The 15,636-nt window shown below is 36.5% G+C and overlaps 1 protein-coding gene across 4 annotated transcripts in view; it reads right to left on the bottom strand.

Moving 5' to 3' along the window:
* The window catches only part of si:dkey-162b23.4 (sodium/hydrogen exchanger 9B2), a 64,818-nt gene that overhangs the window by 33,087 nt on the left and 16,095 nt on the right, over nucleotides 1–15,636 (bottom strand). For all 4 annotated transcript variants that reach the window (XM_062032936.1, XM_062032937.1, XM_062032934.1 and 1 more), the window contains exons 3-5: nucleotides 10,939–11,140; nucleotides 10,604–10,774; nucleotides 5,128–5,270 (exon numbers count right to left, since the gene is read on the bottom strand). In XM_062032936.1, coding sequence (XP_061888920.1) covers nucleotides 5,128–5,270; nucleotides 10,604–10,774; nucleotides 10,939–11,140 — 516 coding nt within the window. The remainder of the gene's footprint in view (nucleotides 1–5,127; nucleotides 5,271–10,603; nucleotides 10,775–10,938; nucleotides 11,141–15,636) is intronic.

The following is a 15,636-nucleotide window of genomic DNA, read 5'->3' as shown; positions in this document are numbered from 1 at the left end:
ACACAACGGTGGTGGGTCTCATTACAGGGGGGATGAGTCTGCATACAGAGATGAGGTCCTGAAACTATCAGCGTGGTGTTCAGTGAATAATCTGGCACTGAACACTACAAAAACCAAGGAACTCATCTTTGACTTCAGGAAAAACACTGCAGACCCCGCCCCCCTCTACATCAACAACGAGGAGGTGGAGAGAGTCAGCTCCTTCAAGTTCCTCGGCACCCTCATATCTGCTGACCTCTCCTGGACCCAAAATACAACTGCGGACACCCGGAAGGCCCAGCGGAGACTCCACTTCCTGAGGGTGCTGAGGAAGAACAGACTGGAGAGGCAGCTGATGGTGACCTTCTATCGCTCGGCTGTCGAGAGCCTGCTGACGTACTGCATAACAGTGTGGTACGCCAGCTGCACTGAAGCAGACAAACAGGCGATTCAGAGGGTCATAAAGTCTGCACAAAAAATCATCGGCTGCCCCCTCCCCTCCCTGAAGGATTTACACAACTCCCGCTGCCTTAACAGAGCAAAAAGCATCACCAAGGACAGCACACACCCTGGCTTCCACCTGCTACCATCGGGCAGGCGCTACAGGTGCATCATAGCCAGAACAAACAGGCTCAAAGACAGCTTCTTTCCCAGAGCTGTCACCATCTTGAACTCTAACTTATAATAATAATTCACCCCTATACAATATCCTACCCTAATACCCTACTGTGCAATATTACCCTTCGAGTGCAATACGTCTCACTGATTGTTATTTATTACTCCGGTACTCTTGTCTTGTTCTGTATATTGTACAGTATTTTGTATTTCTATAGTGTTTTGTATATTGTACAGGATTGCTTATTATTTTTATTGGATAGTAGTCTGTTTATTTCAATTGTTAGTTTTTTCTTTATTACCTGTTGTGTAATTTATTTTTACCCCATATTTGTTCCCACTACCGCACCTTAAGTTGGAGTGCTTAATCTCGTTATATGCAAATATAATGACAATAAAGTCCATTCTATTCTATTCTATTCTATTAAAGGCCTCACCTTTTCTCCTCCAAACATATTGCTGGGTATTGTGGCCAAACAGCTCAATTTTTGTTTCATCTGACCACAGAACTTTTCCTCCAGAAGGTCTTATCTTTGTCCATATAATATCAGCCGTGACATTATGTTCTTTACAAGTGTATGTTAACTTTTGACCACGACTGTACAAGAGGCATTATCATGGAAAATGTATATTTTCCAGCTTTTATTTACATCTAAACAAAAACCTGAAATCAACATTTGCCAGCAGTAAGAATAACATTAGGCTTGACTGTATGTAGCACACATCAAAACAATATCTCTTAAAGCAAGGGTGTCACAACCTGTAGTACCAGGTCATACCGTATTTTGGTTTTGTAGGTGGGTTTTTTTTTATGATTAGTGTTTAGCTCCTGTCCAGCACTCTCATTTTCTTAAATCTACTTCTGTTTTTTTGTGTTTTGCAGTAACTTTACTCCTGCCTCATCAGGTTTCTCACCAGAACTAGGACGGTTCATTAGCCAGCACTGGAAAAACTCATAATCTCACCAAATACCTGTATATATATATAATTCCTAGTCAAAATATCTAAACAACCTTAATACAAGTCACAATCCCCTGAATAGTCATTTTTCAGCGAGACATAAGAACTTGTTTTAGGGCAACAGATCTTCTGAGGAGAAAAATACTACTATTGAGCGTCACAACTTTGTTACAAGACACACACCTTCACAATACTAGTAAGTATAGCTAATGATAAGTCTTAATTGCTCATTTCAAGATCACTTTTAAATTTTTAAAGCTTAAATATGTCTTTTTTTTTTTTTTTTACTTACCGAGACAACTTTTTTTGCTCTTTACAAGCAAAAAGTAACTTCTATTTTTTTCTTTTTTATTATTGTTTTTAAGGGGGGCCTTTTTTCCAGTCAGCACTGCATCGCAGCGCTGGATTATTAAATGCTGTTCGTTAAGTATGTGCTTCACAGTGAAAGTTCCCATGTTAGTTTTGCCAAGTAGTTCTATGATTTTTTGTGCACTCCTACCTGCACTAGGGCTTTTGTTTTGCGTGCACTCCCAGTTGCACAAGAGCTTTTGTGTTTTCGTTATTAAATTCCTTGTACCTGCACACTGTCTCCTGCGGTCTACTGCACCTTGGGATCCCTTGTTGGCTGGATCATTCTGTTACGCTTCGGCCGCTTACTAGCGGTAGTTGTTGTTATGATTTATAAAGAAAACAAAAACGCTATAGTGGAGCTAGAAGTGCACGCAAAACAAAACCCTAGTGCAGGTGGGAGTGCCCAAAAAGGATATGACTACTTGGCAAAACTAACATGGAAGCCTCCAATAAAGTTTCACTGTGAAGCACAAACAAAACAGCATTTAATGATCCAGCGACGCGGCACTAGCTAATAAACCTCATATCAAAATGCTGATGAGGAACAGGTGCGAGGAGCCAGTGCTTAGAGGCAGGAGTAAAATTATTCAAAACCGAAGTAGAAATTACAAAATAAGAGCGCTGGACAGGAACTAAACACAAAACACAAACAAGGCATGACCTGGCACAATAGGTCATGCCAAATGGAACATAAAGAAAAATAATATATTTAGATTTTATATGATTCAAAATTACGTGCAGATGTTGCTTGCTTTTTAGTATTTTACATAATTGAAGCTGATCTGATGTAAAATGGAAATGGTAAAGTATTTGGAATTGGAGGACAGGAGGACATATCCACATGTATTATACGAGTATTTAAAAAAAATGGTATTATGGCATTTGCCCACACTCGTTGAGTGCATGCCACTATCAGCCCTATCCTATCAGAGGGAAGTAATATACAACCAGGAGACAAGCCCACACCAAAATACAATTGTTCCCTTAAATAATGAAAATGGATTTAATCAAAAGAGTCTAGTAAATTGTCAACAATCCAGCGACCCCCCGCGAACCCAAAGGGGACAAGCGGTAGAAAATGGATGGATGGATGTTTTCTCAGTGGCCTAGTGGTTAGAGTGTCCGCCCTGAGATCGGTAGGTTGGAGTTCAAATCCCAGCCGAGTCATACCAAAGACTATAAAAATGGGACCCATTACCTCCCTGCTTGGCACTCAGCATCAAGGGTTGGAGTTGGGGGTTAAATCACCAAAATGATTCCCGGGCGCGGCGTCGCTGCTGCCCACTGCTCCCCAAGGGGATGGGTCAAATGCAGAGGACAAATTTCACCACATCTAGTGTGTGTGTGACAATCATTGGTACTTTAATCTTAATCTTAAAAGGTGCCATATGTAATAAAGTGGCCAGAAATGGTACTGCAATCACGGTCAAAATTCTGTAGTCCCCTCCCCCTCTTCCTGATTGAAGTTGCCAGATGCACAGCCGAATCCAGCTGGATAGACTGGGCTACTCCAAGGAACTTCAAACTTCCACTGCCTCTTACTAGGCCTAGGGGTTGAGGTGCTGGGACCATAATAGCTGAATAGACAAGCGTTTTGTCAATAACAAATCTCTAACCAACACATTTGACACAAAAATGTGGCTATTTTCAGGAAGAAGTACGTCATGCCTGCGTACAATAACACAACAAATGGCAATCATATGGTTATTGTCAGTACTATCAGAAAACAAAGACTAAAACCAACTACAACCAACGCTAGCAATGGTTATACTGGTGAAAACAAGTAGAGCATGCTTAGCAGCTTAATGTACGCCCAAAACTAAAGAGAAGACATTTTACCACGAATGAGGAACTATTTTATCATGTGATTTGGCTGTCTCCATACGTTTCACATTGCCATGATGACAGCCATGCTAATGTTGGAACCCATTTCCTTTAGTGTATCAGCATATTGAGAACGAAATAGGCCCTGACACTACCCATATCCACATAGGTTTTATTTGTGGAAAATATATTTTGCCCTGTCAGTCGGAATACACATCGACATACAGGCTAACGGGCACATATTTCCCCCGTTAGCCTGTATGTCGATGTGTCATTGACCGGGCTAGCATGCTAAGCATTACACGAGGAGCCAGGCACCATTACACTAAGCATTCATTCATTGCAGGAACATACTCGCTTTGTTAGACAATATCATAGACTGTTTTGGACAATATAGTTTACATACAAAATGTCAATTTCCATTTATTACTAGTAATAAGAAAACGTAAATGCTTGCAATCAATCAAGGGGGAAATTAGCAAGTTTGGCGTCAGATGAAAACATTTTCCCCGCCTTCAATCGTCTCCATCTTTCAAAGGCATCCCTGATACAAATTCTCGTTTTGTTCCTGGCTTTGTCATGAATAAGTTGAGAATGGTAACTTTTAGATTGACTAAGATCTGACATGTTTAGTAACTTTACCAGTGGCAGTAGCCAGACGAAGAGGGCGGTGCGTAACTGGCAACCTGGATGTGACACACTCACAGACTTTCTAATTGGTCAAACGGTAGAGGGGCGGGGCATCGAAATGAAAACAATAACAAGATTTCGGGGCTGTAAATTTTGAAATGAGCATATCCCGGCTGAACTACTGTTATCAGTTATAGAGGTATTGGAAAATAACATGATTTATTCATCCCTTTTGACACATCAAGGCCATTTAATGATGCCTTGACATGACATTATTACATATGGCTCCTTTAAATTAAATCAATGTTGTTCCACTGGCAGATTGTTTCTCATTACCAGCAAAAACACAAAATGTATTATTAAAAAAATTTAAAAATCTTGATGATGAAAAGATATGACTGAGTACAATTATGTTGGTTTAAATGATGAAAAAATGGCTTTGTAGTCGCCAACATTGAAAGTCAATTGTTGTATTTGTGAACATAGGGAGCAGATATGAGTTTTTAACTTCTTTCTGCTCCTTTTCATTCATAATTTACTTTAATGTTATGTTGATCGTCTTACTTTTATTTTTATTCCTTTGTTTAATTTGTTATAAATGAAATACATGAATGAACTGAACTTAAATGTGTTTGTAAGTAATAGGCTAAAATACCCGGCAACAAAAATATAAATTCATGCATTCAAAGCCTCAGTCATATTTCCACAAAACATGTTCTAAAATTGGAGCTAGGACACTAAACTAATACAATGGAGTGAGCAGCAAACCGAGGGATCCAAACCCAGACCAGCTCTGGCCAGGATGACCGCCAGGGCGATGTTCCTGAGGGAGGCCGACCACCTGAAGTTAATGTACACGCCGTCTGTTATTACGGGGATATTTCTCAGCATGAAGCCCATCAGCAGCATACCTGCAAACAGAAACGAGACGCCGCTTGATCCTGATTCTTTTTGAAGGGCTCCCACGCTAATCCAGAACGAGGTCATATGTGGGAAGGGGCGTCCACGTGGGGATGATGCCCTTGATGCTTTTGCAAAGTGTGAAGATTATTTTTCTGCCATTCAAATATGTAATTAAAATGCTTTTTTTTTAAAAGCTGTCATACATGTTTACATTCAAAATAATGTGGCTGTGAAAGCTCAATAACAAGGTTGACTGAATAATATTAAAATACATTAAAAATACGCACACAGCACTGCATTTTGGAAGACAGAGGTGATAGAAGAAAATTAAAAATATAATACATCTATTTGTGCCAAAAGAAGAGAAAGTTATGTACAAGTTTCACTTTTGCATCTCATTGCTTATAACCATGGGGCGTTCAAAGACCCTCGATTAAAGTTATGGTTGTAATGGTTGTACTTGTATAGCGCTTTTTTACCCCTTTTTAAGGAGCCCAAAGCGCTTTGACAGTATTTCCAAGTTAAAGAGGAGTCACTAGTTTTTAAAGACAGGGAGGGACTTAACTCACAGGAGATGCACTAATAATAATAACATAATAACTACAATGAAAGAGAAAAAAAAAAAAATGATGTACCGTATTTTTCCGACTATAAGGCGCACTTAAAATCCTTTCATTTTCACAAAAATGGATAGTGCGCCTTATAAACCTGTGCGCCTAATGTACGGCATGATTCTGGTTGTGCTTAGCCACCTTGAAGCTATCATATTTTGTACATGGTGTAATGATAAGTGTGACCAGTAGATGGCAGTCACACATAAGAGATACACCAGTAAACAACACCAAAACTTTAAATGTTCCATTGAGAATATAGAACATTACACATGGTGCTAAAAAATCTGTCAAAAATGTTTTTAGTGATCTGTAAAACAATCTATGCAACATTTTGACCAAAGAACCACCATTACATGCTATGTAGACCACAAGGAACTGTTTTACATTTAGAAAAAATAATAATCTGACCCCTTTAATGCGCTTTATAATCTGGTGAGCCTTTTGTATGAAAAAAGACCCGAATAGACCCGCCCTATGGTCCGAAAAATATGGTATTATGATTAGTGTTATCTGCTGGTGATAATCCTACATGTAACTGCTAATCTCTACTTCACTCTCTGAAGTAAAGGAAAAGTTGATGGATTTAGAATCGTATTTGAGTGAATAATGACAGATTATTAATTGTTTAAAATCACAGTCTGGCCACTAATATTGAATCTGATGGCAGATTTTTTTTTTTTAAGTAACAAACCAGGGTTGGGTGATAAAACGACATTGATATACTGTATATCGCGATAGGCATGTAATCAATATCAATAAAAAATGCGTTTGATAAAACATTTGATATGAAAATATGTTTTTCTTCATCGGCAGAAACAGGAAGTGACGAAGCAAGGTTGGTTGCATGAAAAAGGCACTCGCTAACTGGACAACGCAGGACGTGGTCACTGACCAGAGGGAGTGACACGCTAACGCCCAATCAGGTAACAGCGTCAACTATCACGTTTGGTTGCGCCGTCTTATCTCCCGGTTGACTCTTTGCATGGAGCAAGAAGAGAAAGTAAACATGAGTGCTGCAGATAAAACAGGAAAAGTCACCTGGTTTTTGGATGTTTTTAAACAGGCTGTAGTCAGACCGAGGCGCTTCGTAATCAATATTACCACACCACTTTAGCCGCGCTCACCCTTCAGACCAGAGCCGGCACTAAACCTGCAGAAAATAGTTCTTCTGAGGTTTTCTCTTAGAATTGTGTTTACATTGTTTGAGTGTTTTTCATGGTTATGTTGACATTTCCTTACCTTTCTGCCTTACCAGCTGAGGGAATTACAAAACCCAAAACCAATAAAGTTGGCACGTTGTGTAATTTGTAAATAAAAACAGAATACAATGATTTGCAAATCCTTTTCAACTTATTTTCAATTTAATAAACTGCAAAGACAAGATATTTAATGTTCCAACTGAAAAACTTTATATATATATATATATATATATATATATATATATATATATTGTTCTCCTTGTCCTTATTTCAAATAGGTCATAAAAAATATCAATAATTATCGATATTAACCGATACAAACACTTACATCGTGATACAGTTTTCAGCCACATCGCCTAGCCTTATAAAAAAAAAACTTAATTTTTTTAAACAAAACCAAATTATTTAGGGGAGTTTATCTAGATATATTCTAGATATGTTAATCCCATAGTCAAAATCCTAATTAGGTTTTAACATGTTTTTTAAAAAGCTTGTTTGAACCAAATCCATGCAATAATGAGTTGTATTTATAGTGTGTTACTGTAAATAGAAAAACAGTACCATTGTTTGTTTGTTTTTCTGGTAAAATCTGTGTTTTGTTGTTGTTTACTCTGTGTTACTGTAAATGGAAAAACTGTTTTTTTATGGTAAAGTGGGAAGTTTGATGTTTCTACTGCGTAATAATGTTAATAGAAAAACTGTACCATTGTTTTTTAAAGGTAAAATCTGCAGTTGTTTTTACAGTGTATTACTGTAAATGGAAAACAGTACCATAGTTTTTTTTACTGTAAAATCTGTTTTTTGTTGTTCTTTACGGTGTATAGTTTTGTTGTACTTGTTGCAATGACAATAAAGACCTATCCTATCCTATCCTATCACTGTAGATGGAAAAACAGTATAAATGGCTTTTTAATTGTAAGATCTGTGTTTTGTTGTTTCTCCGGTGTATTACTGTGAATGAAAAAAACAGTACCACTGGGTTTTTTTCCGGTAAAATCTGTGTTTTGTGGCTGTTTACGGTGTATTACTGTTAATGGAAAAACAGTGCCACTTTTTGCTAAGGTAAACCATATGGAAAAACAGTACCACAGTTTTTTATTTAGATAAAATATACAGTTTGTTGTTTTTTACGGTGTATTACTGTAAATAAAAAAACAGTAACACTGTTTTTTTACAGTAAAATACAGTTTTTTATGAGTATTACTGTAAATGGAAAAACAGTACAATTCATTTTTGAAGATAAAACGTATGGTTTGTTGTTTTTACAGTGTACTACTGTAAATGGAAAAACCGTACCACTGTTTTTTCAGGTAAAATATACAGGTGTTTTTACGGTGTGATACTGTAAATGGAAAAATAATCCCATTGTTTTTTGAAGACAAAATCTACAGTTTGTTGTTTTTACTCTGTATTACTGTAAATGGAAAAACAGTTTTTTTTTATGGTAAAATGTAAAGTTTGTTGTTTTTACTGTGTAATGCTGTAATAGAAAAACCGTACCATTGTTTTTTAAGGTAAAATTTGCAGTTGTTTTTACAGGGTAGTGCTGTAAATGGAAAAACAGTACCATAGTTTTTTTTACAGTAAAATCTGTGTTTTGGTGCATTACTGTAGATGGAAAAACAGTACCACTGGCTTGTTCTTCACACTGTAAAAGGAACCATTCCTTTATGAAGATAAAATGTATGGTTTGTTGTTTTACAGTGTATTACTGTAAATGGAAAAACAGTACCATTGTTTTTTTTAGGTAACATCTACAGTTTGTTGTTTTACTGTGTATTACTGTTAATGGAAAAACCGTACCACTGATTTTCCAGGTAAAATATACAGGTATTTTTACTGTGTATTACTGTAAATGAAAAAGAATACCATTTTTTTTTAAGGTAAAATATACGGTTCTTTTTACGGTGTATTACTGTAAATGTAAAAACACTACCATTGTTTTTTGAAGGCAAAAAACAAAAACAAAAAGTTTGTTGTGTATTACTGTAAATGGAAAAAGAATCTGATTGTTTTTTGAAGGCAAAATCTACGGTTTGTTGTTTTTACTCTATAATACTGTAAATGGAAAAAACATTTTTTATGGGAAAATGTAAAGTTTGTTGTTCTTACTGTGTAATACTGTTAATAGAAAAACCGTACTATTGTTTTTTTTTAAGTAAAATCCGCAGTTGTTTTTACTGTAAATGGAAAAACAGTACCATAGTTTTTTTTACGGTAAAATCAGTGTTTTGTTGTTGTTTAACGATGTATTACTGTAAATGGAAAAACAGTACCATTCCTTTTTGAAGTTAATATGTATGGTTTGTTGTTTTTGCAGTGTATTACTGTAAATGGAAAAACAGTATCATTGTTTTTATAGGTAAAATATTTTTGTTAAGGTAAACTATATTGAAAAACAGTACCAGTTTTTTGTAGGTAAAAGCTACAGTTTGTTGTTTTTTACGGTGTATTACTGTAAATGGAAAAACAGTAACACTGCTTTTTCTTTTACAGTAAAATCTAGTTTTTATGTGTATTACTGTAAATGGGAAAACAGTACCATTCCTTTTTGAAGATAAAATGTATGGTTTGTTGTTTTTTACAGTGTATTACTGTAAATGGAAAAACAGTATCATTGTTTTTTTAGGTAAAATCTACAGTCGTTTTTACGGTGTATTACTGTAACTGGAAAAACAGTAACACTGTTTTTTTAGGTAAAATCTAGAGTTTGTTGTTTTTTACTGTGTATTACTGTAAATGTAAAAACAATACCACAGTTGTTCAGGTAAAATCTACAGAAGTTTTTACGGTGTGATACTGTAAATGGAAAAAGAATACCACTGTTTTTTTACGGTAAAATCTACGGTTGTTTTTACGGTGTATTACTGTAAATGGAAAAACGTTTTTTTTTTATAGTAAAATTTAAAGTTTGTGTACTTTACTGTGTAATACTGTTAATACATTTTTTTTACCATTGTTTAGAGTTAAGGTAAAATCCGCAGTTGTTTTCACGGTGTATTACTGTAAATGGAAAAACAGTACCATGGTCTTTTTTTACGGTAAAATCTACAGCTGTTGTTTTTACAATGTATTACAGGAAATGTAAAAAAAAAAAAAAAACATAAAATCCAGTGCCATTTTTACTGTACTTGCTTTGAAATCATGGGTCAAGCAGATATCTAAATATTTATTTTTATTTCAACAACAAAACACATTTTGGAATGTATGACAGCATAATATTTGTTGCATAATTAGATAATATTACATTTATTTTTATAACAGTTACATTATTAGATTTTTTTTTTTTTCTGTCAAAATGGAGAAAACAAATGACATTTAGTCAGAAAAAATTAAGTACTTAATTGACGCATATTATTTCCAGGATTTTGTGGGCCACATAAAATGATGTGGCGGGCCAGATCTAAACAACCACCATGAACGTTAAGGAACAGCCGGACAAACAGTTATGGATCCGATATGTGCCACCGAATGGACTCAATGATACAAATAACACAGGTGTGTACAGACGTGTAGTGAGTTCCTTACCAAGAAGGGGAGGCAATGGTGGAAGCCTGGGCAAGTGGATGAGAGACACCAGTTTGCCACCGATGACTGCACAGATGAAAAGCACCGTAATGCCAAACAGGTTACCTCCGGGAAGACACTCGTCCTCTGTGACGGACCACACCACTCCAAAGAGCACAGCGGCCAAAAGGACTGGGGAGGACATGAGACAAGACAGTTGGCCTCCGAATTGTTCACGTCTTGTGTTGTTTGAGGAAAGGGGGTTTGGAATGTGCTACATGACGATGGCAGATGTGGCATGACATCAGGTCTCTAGTTGGAACAGTTGTGAGAAAGGACCCCACCTGGGGCCGTACCTTTCGTAAAGACAGAGGCCACAAGGCCTCTCGGAGGACACGGGCAAAACCTGTGAAGCAAGGGGCAGCAGACAAGTGGCGGTTCTGTGTTGGTGCCGGCGTCCACCACGGGGTTGCGGGGAAGAAAATAGGTTGTTTCCTCTGTGACATTTGGACTGGAACAGCGACGTACCACCACCTGGATCTGGTTGACGTTCAAGTGCTGCAAAGAGAGGAGCAGCAACGAAAAACACATTAAAAGGTTCATACTGCGATTGATTTCTACATTTAAAACACTTCCTTGTGGTCTACATCAGGGATTCTTAACCCTTTTGACCTCGGGGCCCAAATTTTCCAAAACAGAGGGACCTTGTGCCCACTCAAATATTAAGACAAAATTATTCATCTTACTTTTGATTTTAATCATATTCAATAATATCTTACCAACTTACAGTTTAAAAGGATAAACCTTGTCAAATGATATGACAATGATATGATATCCACTAGAGATGTCCGATAATGGTTTTTTTGCCGATATCCGATATTGTCCAACTCTTAATTACCGATTCCGATATCAACCGATACCGATATATACAGTGGTGGAATCAACACATTATTATGCCTAATTTTGTTGTGATGCCCCGCTGGATGCATTAAACAATGTAACAAGGTTTTCCAAAATAAATCAACTCAAGTTATGGAAAAAAATGCCAACATGGCACTGCCATATTTATTATTGAAGTCACAAAGTGCATTATTTTTTTTAACATGCCTCATGAGGGGTAGCGGGGGGTGTATATTGTAGCGTTCCGGAAGAGTTAGTGCTGCAAGGGGTTCTGGGTATTTGTTCTGTTGTGTTACGGTGCGGATGTTCTCCCGAAATGTGTTTGTCATTCTTGTTCGTTGTGGGTTCACAGTGTGGCGCATATTTGTAACAGTGTTAAACTTGTTTATACGGGCACCCTCAGTATGACCTGTATGGCTGTTGAACAAGTATGCTTTGCATTGATGGATGGATGCATTCACTTGTGTTTGTGAAAAGTCATAGATATTATGTGATTGGGCCGGCACGCAAAGGAAGTGCCTTTAAGGTATATTGGCGCTTTGTACTTCTCCCTATATCCGTGTACACAGCAGCGTTTTAAAAAGTCATACATTTTACTTTTTGAAACCGATACCGATCATTTTGAAACATATACCAATAATTTCCGATATTACATTTTAAAGCATTTATCGGCCGATAATATCGGCAGTCCGATATTATCGGACATTTCTAATATCCACTTGTTACCGCCATACAGAGCATGATACGGAGGGATCAGTGGACTCCTACAGAACACTCCAGACTGTGCTGTGAACATTTTGTCTCTGGTAAGTGAACACAGCTAGTAGTGTTAGCTTCCTTTCCAACCTTTTCTGACTAATTATAATAGATGGATTGATTGAAGAATGTATAAGAAGTTTGCATAGAATCAGGTAGAGTTTCATGAGGGTACAGATTAACTGGAACAAGGTCAACTAAAAGGAGTTACCCCAAGAAAGCATTACAAGCATGTCGTGTTGATTTAAGAAAAAGTTTCCTCCGTGTCAGAGTAACGTTTATGTTGTTCAGCGTTGCAGACACGGCAGGCAAAATCAGCCACGACTTTAAAAAGCGATCTGGCGAGGAGGAAAGTCAAGAGTCCAGGTGGAACAGAGCAGAGAAATGAACGTAACAGGCAGTTAAAATGTAATCATTCATGGTGGTGACAACATGTGGACATTTTTGTCCACAGAGCGCTTGAAGGCTGCTTCAAAATCATCTATGAGTGTCTCAAGTAAAAAGCCATCATTCTCTTATGCAAGCGCTTAGGCCACAGGTGTCAAACTCAAGGCCTGGGGGCCAGATCTGGCCCGCCACATCATTGTATCTGGCCCGCAAACACCTGGAAATGATATGTGTCCATAAAATACTTCATATTTTCTCACTAAATGTAATGGATATGTGTACTGCTTGAAATTGCATGCCTTTTAAACTTTAATAGTATCCATTATTGCAACAAATATTACAATATATTATCATACTTTCCAAACATTTTTTGTCTAAATAAAAATAAATACTTAAATATCTGCTTGACTTGTGATTTTACAGCAAACTACCCATCAAATTAATAAAAATGGCAATCAATTGTATGGTGTTCTTTACAGCATATTACTGTAAATTGAAAAAAACGACTATTGCGTTAAAATTCTGGCGCATGGTCAGGATTGTACCACCTCTGCCTCAATTTGAGCCAGGAAAACCCCTGATGTGTTAATAACAAAGATTATTATCAAGGCTTTGGTCAGGCTGATTACAAAATTAAATACTAATCAAATACACTGCAAATGAAGGGACTCGTAAAAACTGGTGAAAAAAATATTCACAGACAATTACACAATGCTAAAATTCAGACTAAATCAATGATAAACAATAATAAATATGTTTAACTAAACTGTTGATAAAATGACAGTACAAATGAAAATAAAGCTTCACTATTTTAGTCATAATTTTTGCGCATAAGAAACTATTCTCTTTAGCTTTGTTTGAGATTGTTGTTACTGCCAAAAGTGGTAGAAAAGTGCATTAACTGAGTACCACTGTGACCCATACAGACCACAGCTGGGAAACAGATCATTTTTGGCGGCCCAACAATGGGCCCTGGCCCTATGGTTAAGAAACACTGGTCTACATAACATGTAATGGTGGTTGTTTGGTCAAAATGTTGCATAGATTATGTTTTACAGACCATCTTCAAGTCGCTTTCTGACCGTCTCTTCAGGATGCGTTGTTTTGTAGGTGATATTATTTACGTGCCTCCACTTTGACAGCGTCTTCTCGTCGGCCATGTTGTAGTTTTTAGCGCTTTCAAAGTGAGTTTACTGACAGATGTAAGTTAGAACTGTACGCTACTTTGTTTTAGAAATGGCAACAGCGGAGGATGCATGTGCATGTAGGAGCCAGTATGCCCCAAAACAAGAGGATAGAGAAAAAGAAGGAACTTATTGATTACAAGTGGACTCTACTATATATGGATAATCCGCTGACATCACCAATAGAGCTGTGAATGTTTGGGCACCACACGATTCGATTTGATTCAAGTCTTGGGGGTAACAATTAAATTCAGAATCGATTCAAAACGATTCTTGACTAAAAATAAATACTTTTTTTTTTAATAACATTGAGTGCCAGTTCTATGATGAACTACATTTCACCATAAAATAGATAAACAGTTCTGATAAACGTCTATATTACTTAAAAGAAAAATGGTTTTGTTTAATAAAATGCCACCCAAACAGTCAAATACAAATAAGGCAACAATCCAATTTATATCCACAAACGGAAGAAGGCATTCGGAATTGCACTGTTAACACTGACATGAAAACATCTGATACAGGTCGCATTTGGGCAAAAAAAATCCAAATTGACATGACGCATTGTCACCGGTTTATTTGGCTCCAAACATACACGTGAAACTAAACAATTTTAATATCGTGTAAAAGTTTGTTTATTCAGCAATGAGATTCACAAAGTGAAACTAATACATGACATAGGCTCCTAACATGCAAGTCAATATATTTCAAGCCTTATTTAGATATCGTTGTGAGGATTATTGCTTACAGTTTATGAAAACTTTGAATTCAAATCTACGAAAATTTGGGGTTTTCAAAAACTTTAAGCCATGATCATCAAAATGATAATAAATAAAGGCTCGGAACACAGTATCTCACTTTACATTAATGACTTGATATCACATATTAGTTTCACATTGAAAGGTGAATTGCTGACATGAATTCAAATGTTTTGATTTTTCACCTGTATGCACATGTGCCAAGTGCAACAATATCATGATTCTAGAAGTACATGACAACAGTGGTAACATTTGGGCTGTCTTATAATAGTTCAGTACCCGATTTAAGTACCCATCATCGAGACATCTTTAGCAAAAAAGACATTATGACAAATGAACACTAAAGAACACGGACAAGAGGCTAATGATGTGCGGATCGATACTGAAATAGCGATACCGTCGATTCCAAATCTTTAAGCTTTAAAATCAATCCTTAAATCAATATATTGATACTTTTGATACTTTAGTTCAGGGGTGTCCAAACTTTTTCCACCAAAGGCCACATACTGAAAAAACAAAGTATGTGGGGGCCATATATTATTTTTTTAAATTAAAAGAACAATGCTAAAAACAGATATTGTGTCAGCGTTGTATTATAGGTTACTAAGTACAGTATTATTAAATATTAGAACATTTCATCTTTTTCTCATTACATACCATTTTTTTCGCTCCTTTTTTACATCCTTACTCCAGCACCCCCCGCGACCCCAAAAGGGACAAGCGGTAGAAAATGGATGGATGGACTATTGTTTTTTTTCCCCCACGTAAGAATACAATAATATTATTAATAATACGATTGTGTAACTGCATAACCCAGTATATCAGTTACACATTTAACAATGTTTTAAGATTGTTGTAATTTTTCAAATTAATTCACAAGTTAGTATTATATTATTGTTTAATTAACTAAATAAACTTTGTATGTATTTTGAGTATATTAAATTTTTTATTTTGAGAGTTTCTAATATTTTGGATCAGGGGTGTCGAAATTTTTTTCACCCGCATGCTGAAAAGTGAAGGATGAAGGAGGGCATTTTGATGTTTTTTCTATTTAAAAAAAAAAAATGCT

The sequence above is a fragment of the Entelurus aequoreus genome, linkage group LG22, assembly GCF_033978785.1.
Source record: "Entelurus aequoreus isolate RoL-2023_Sb linkage group LG22, RoL_Eaeq_v1.1, whole genome shotgun sequence".
In the NCBI taxonomy this organism is placed as follows: domain Eukaryota; kingdom Metazoa; phylum Chordata; class Actinopteri; order Syngnathiformes; family Syngnathidae; genus Entelurus; species Entelurus aequoreus.
Note: the sequence above shows the minus strand (reverse complement) of the source record. Positions and strands in the feature narration are given on the sequence as shown.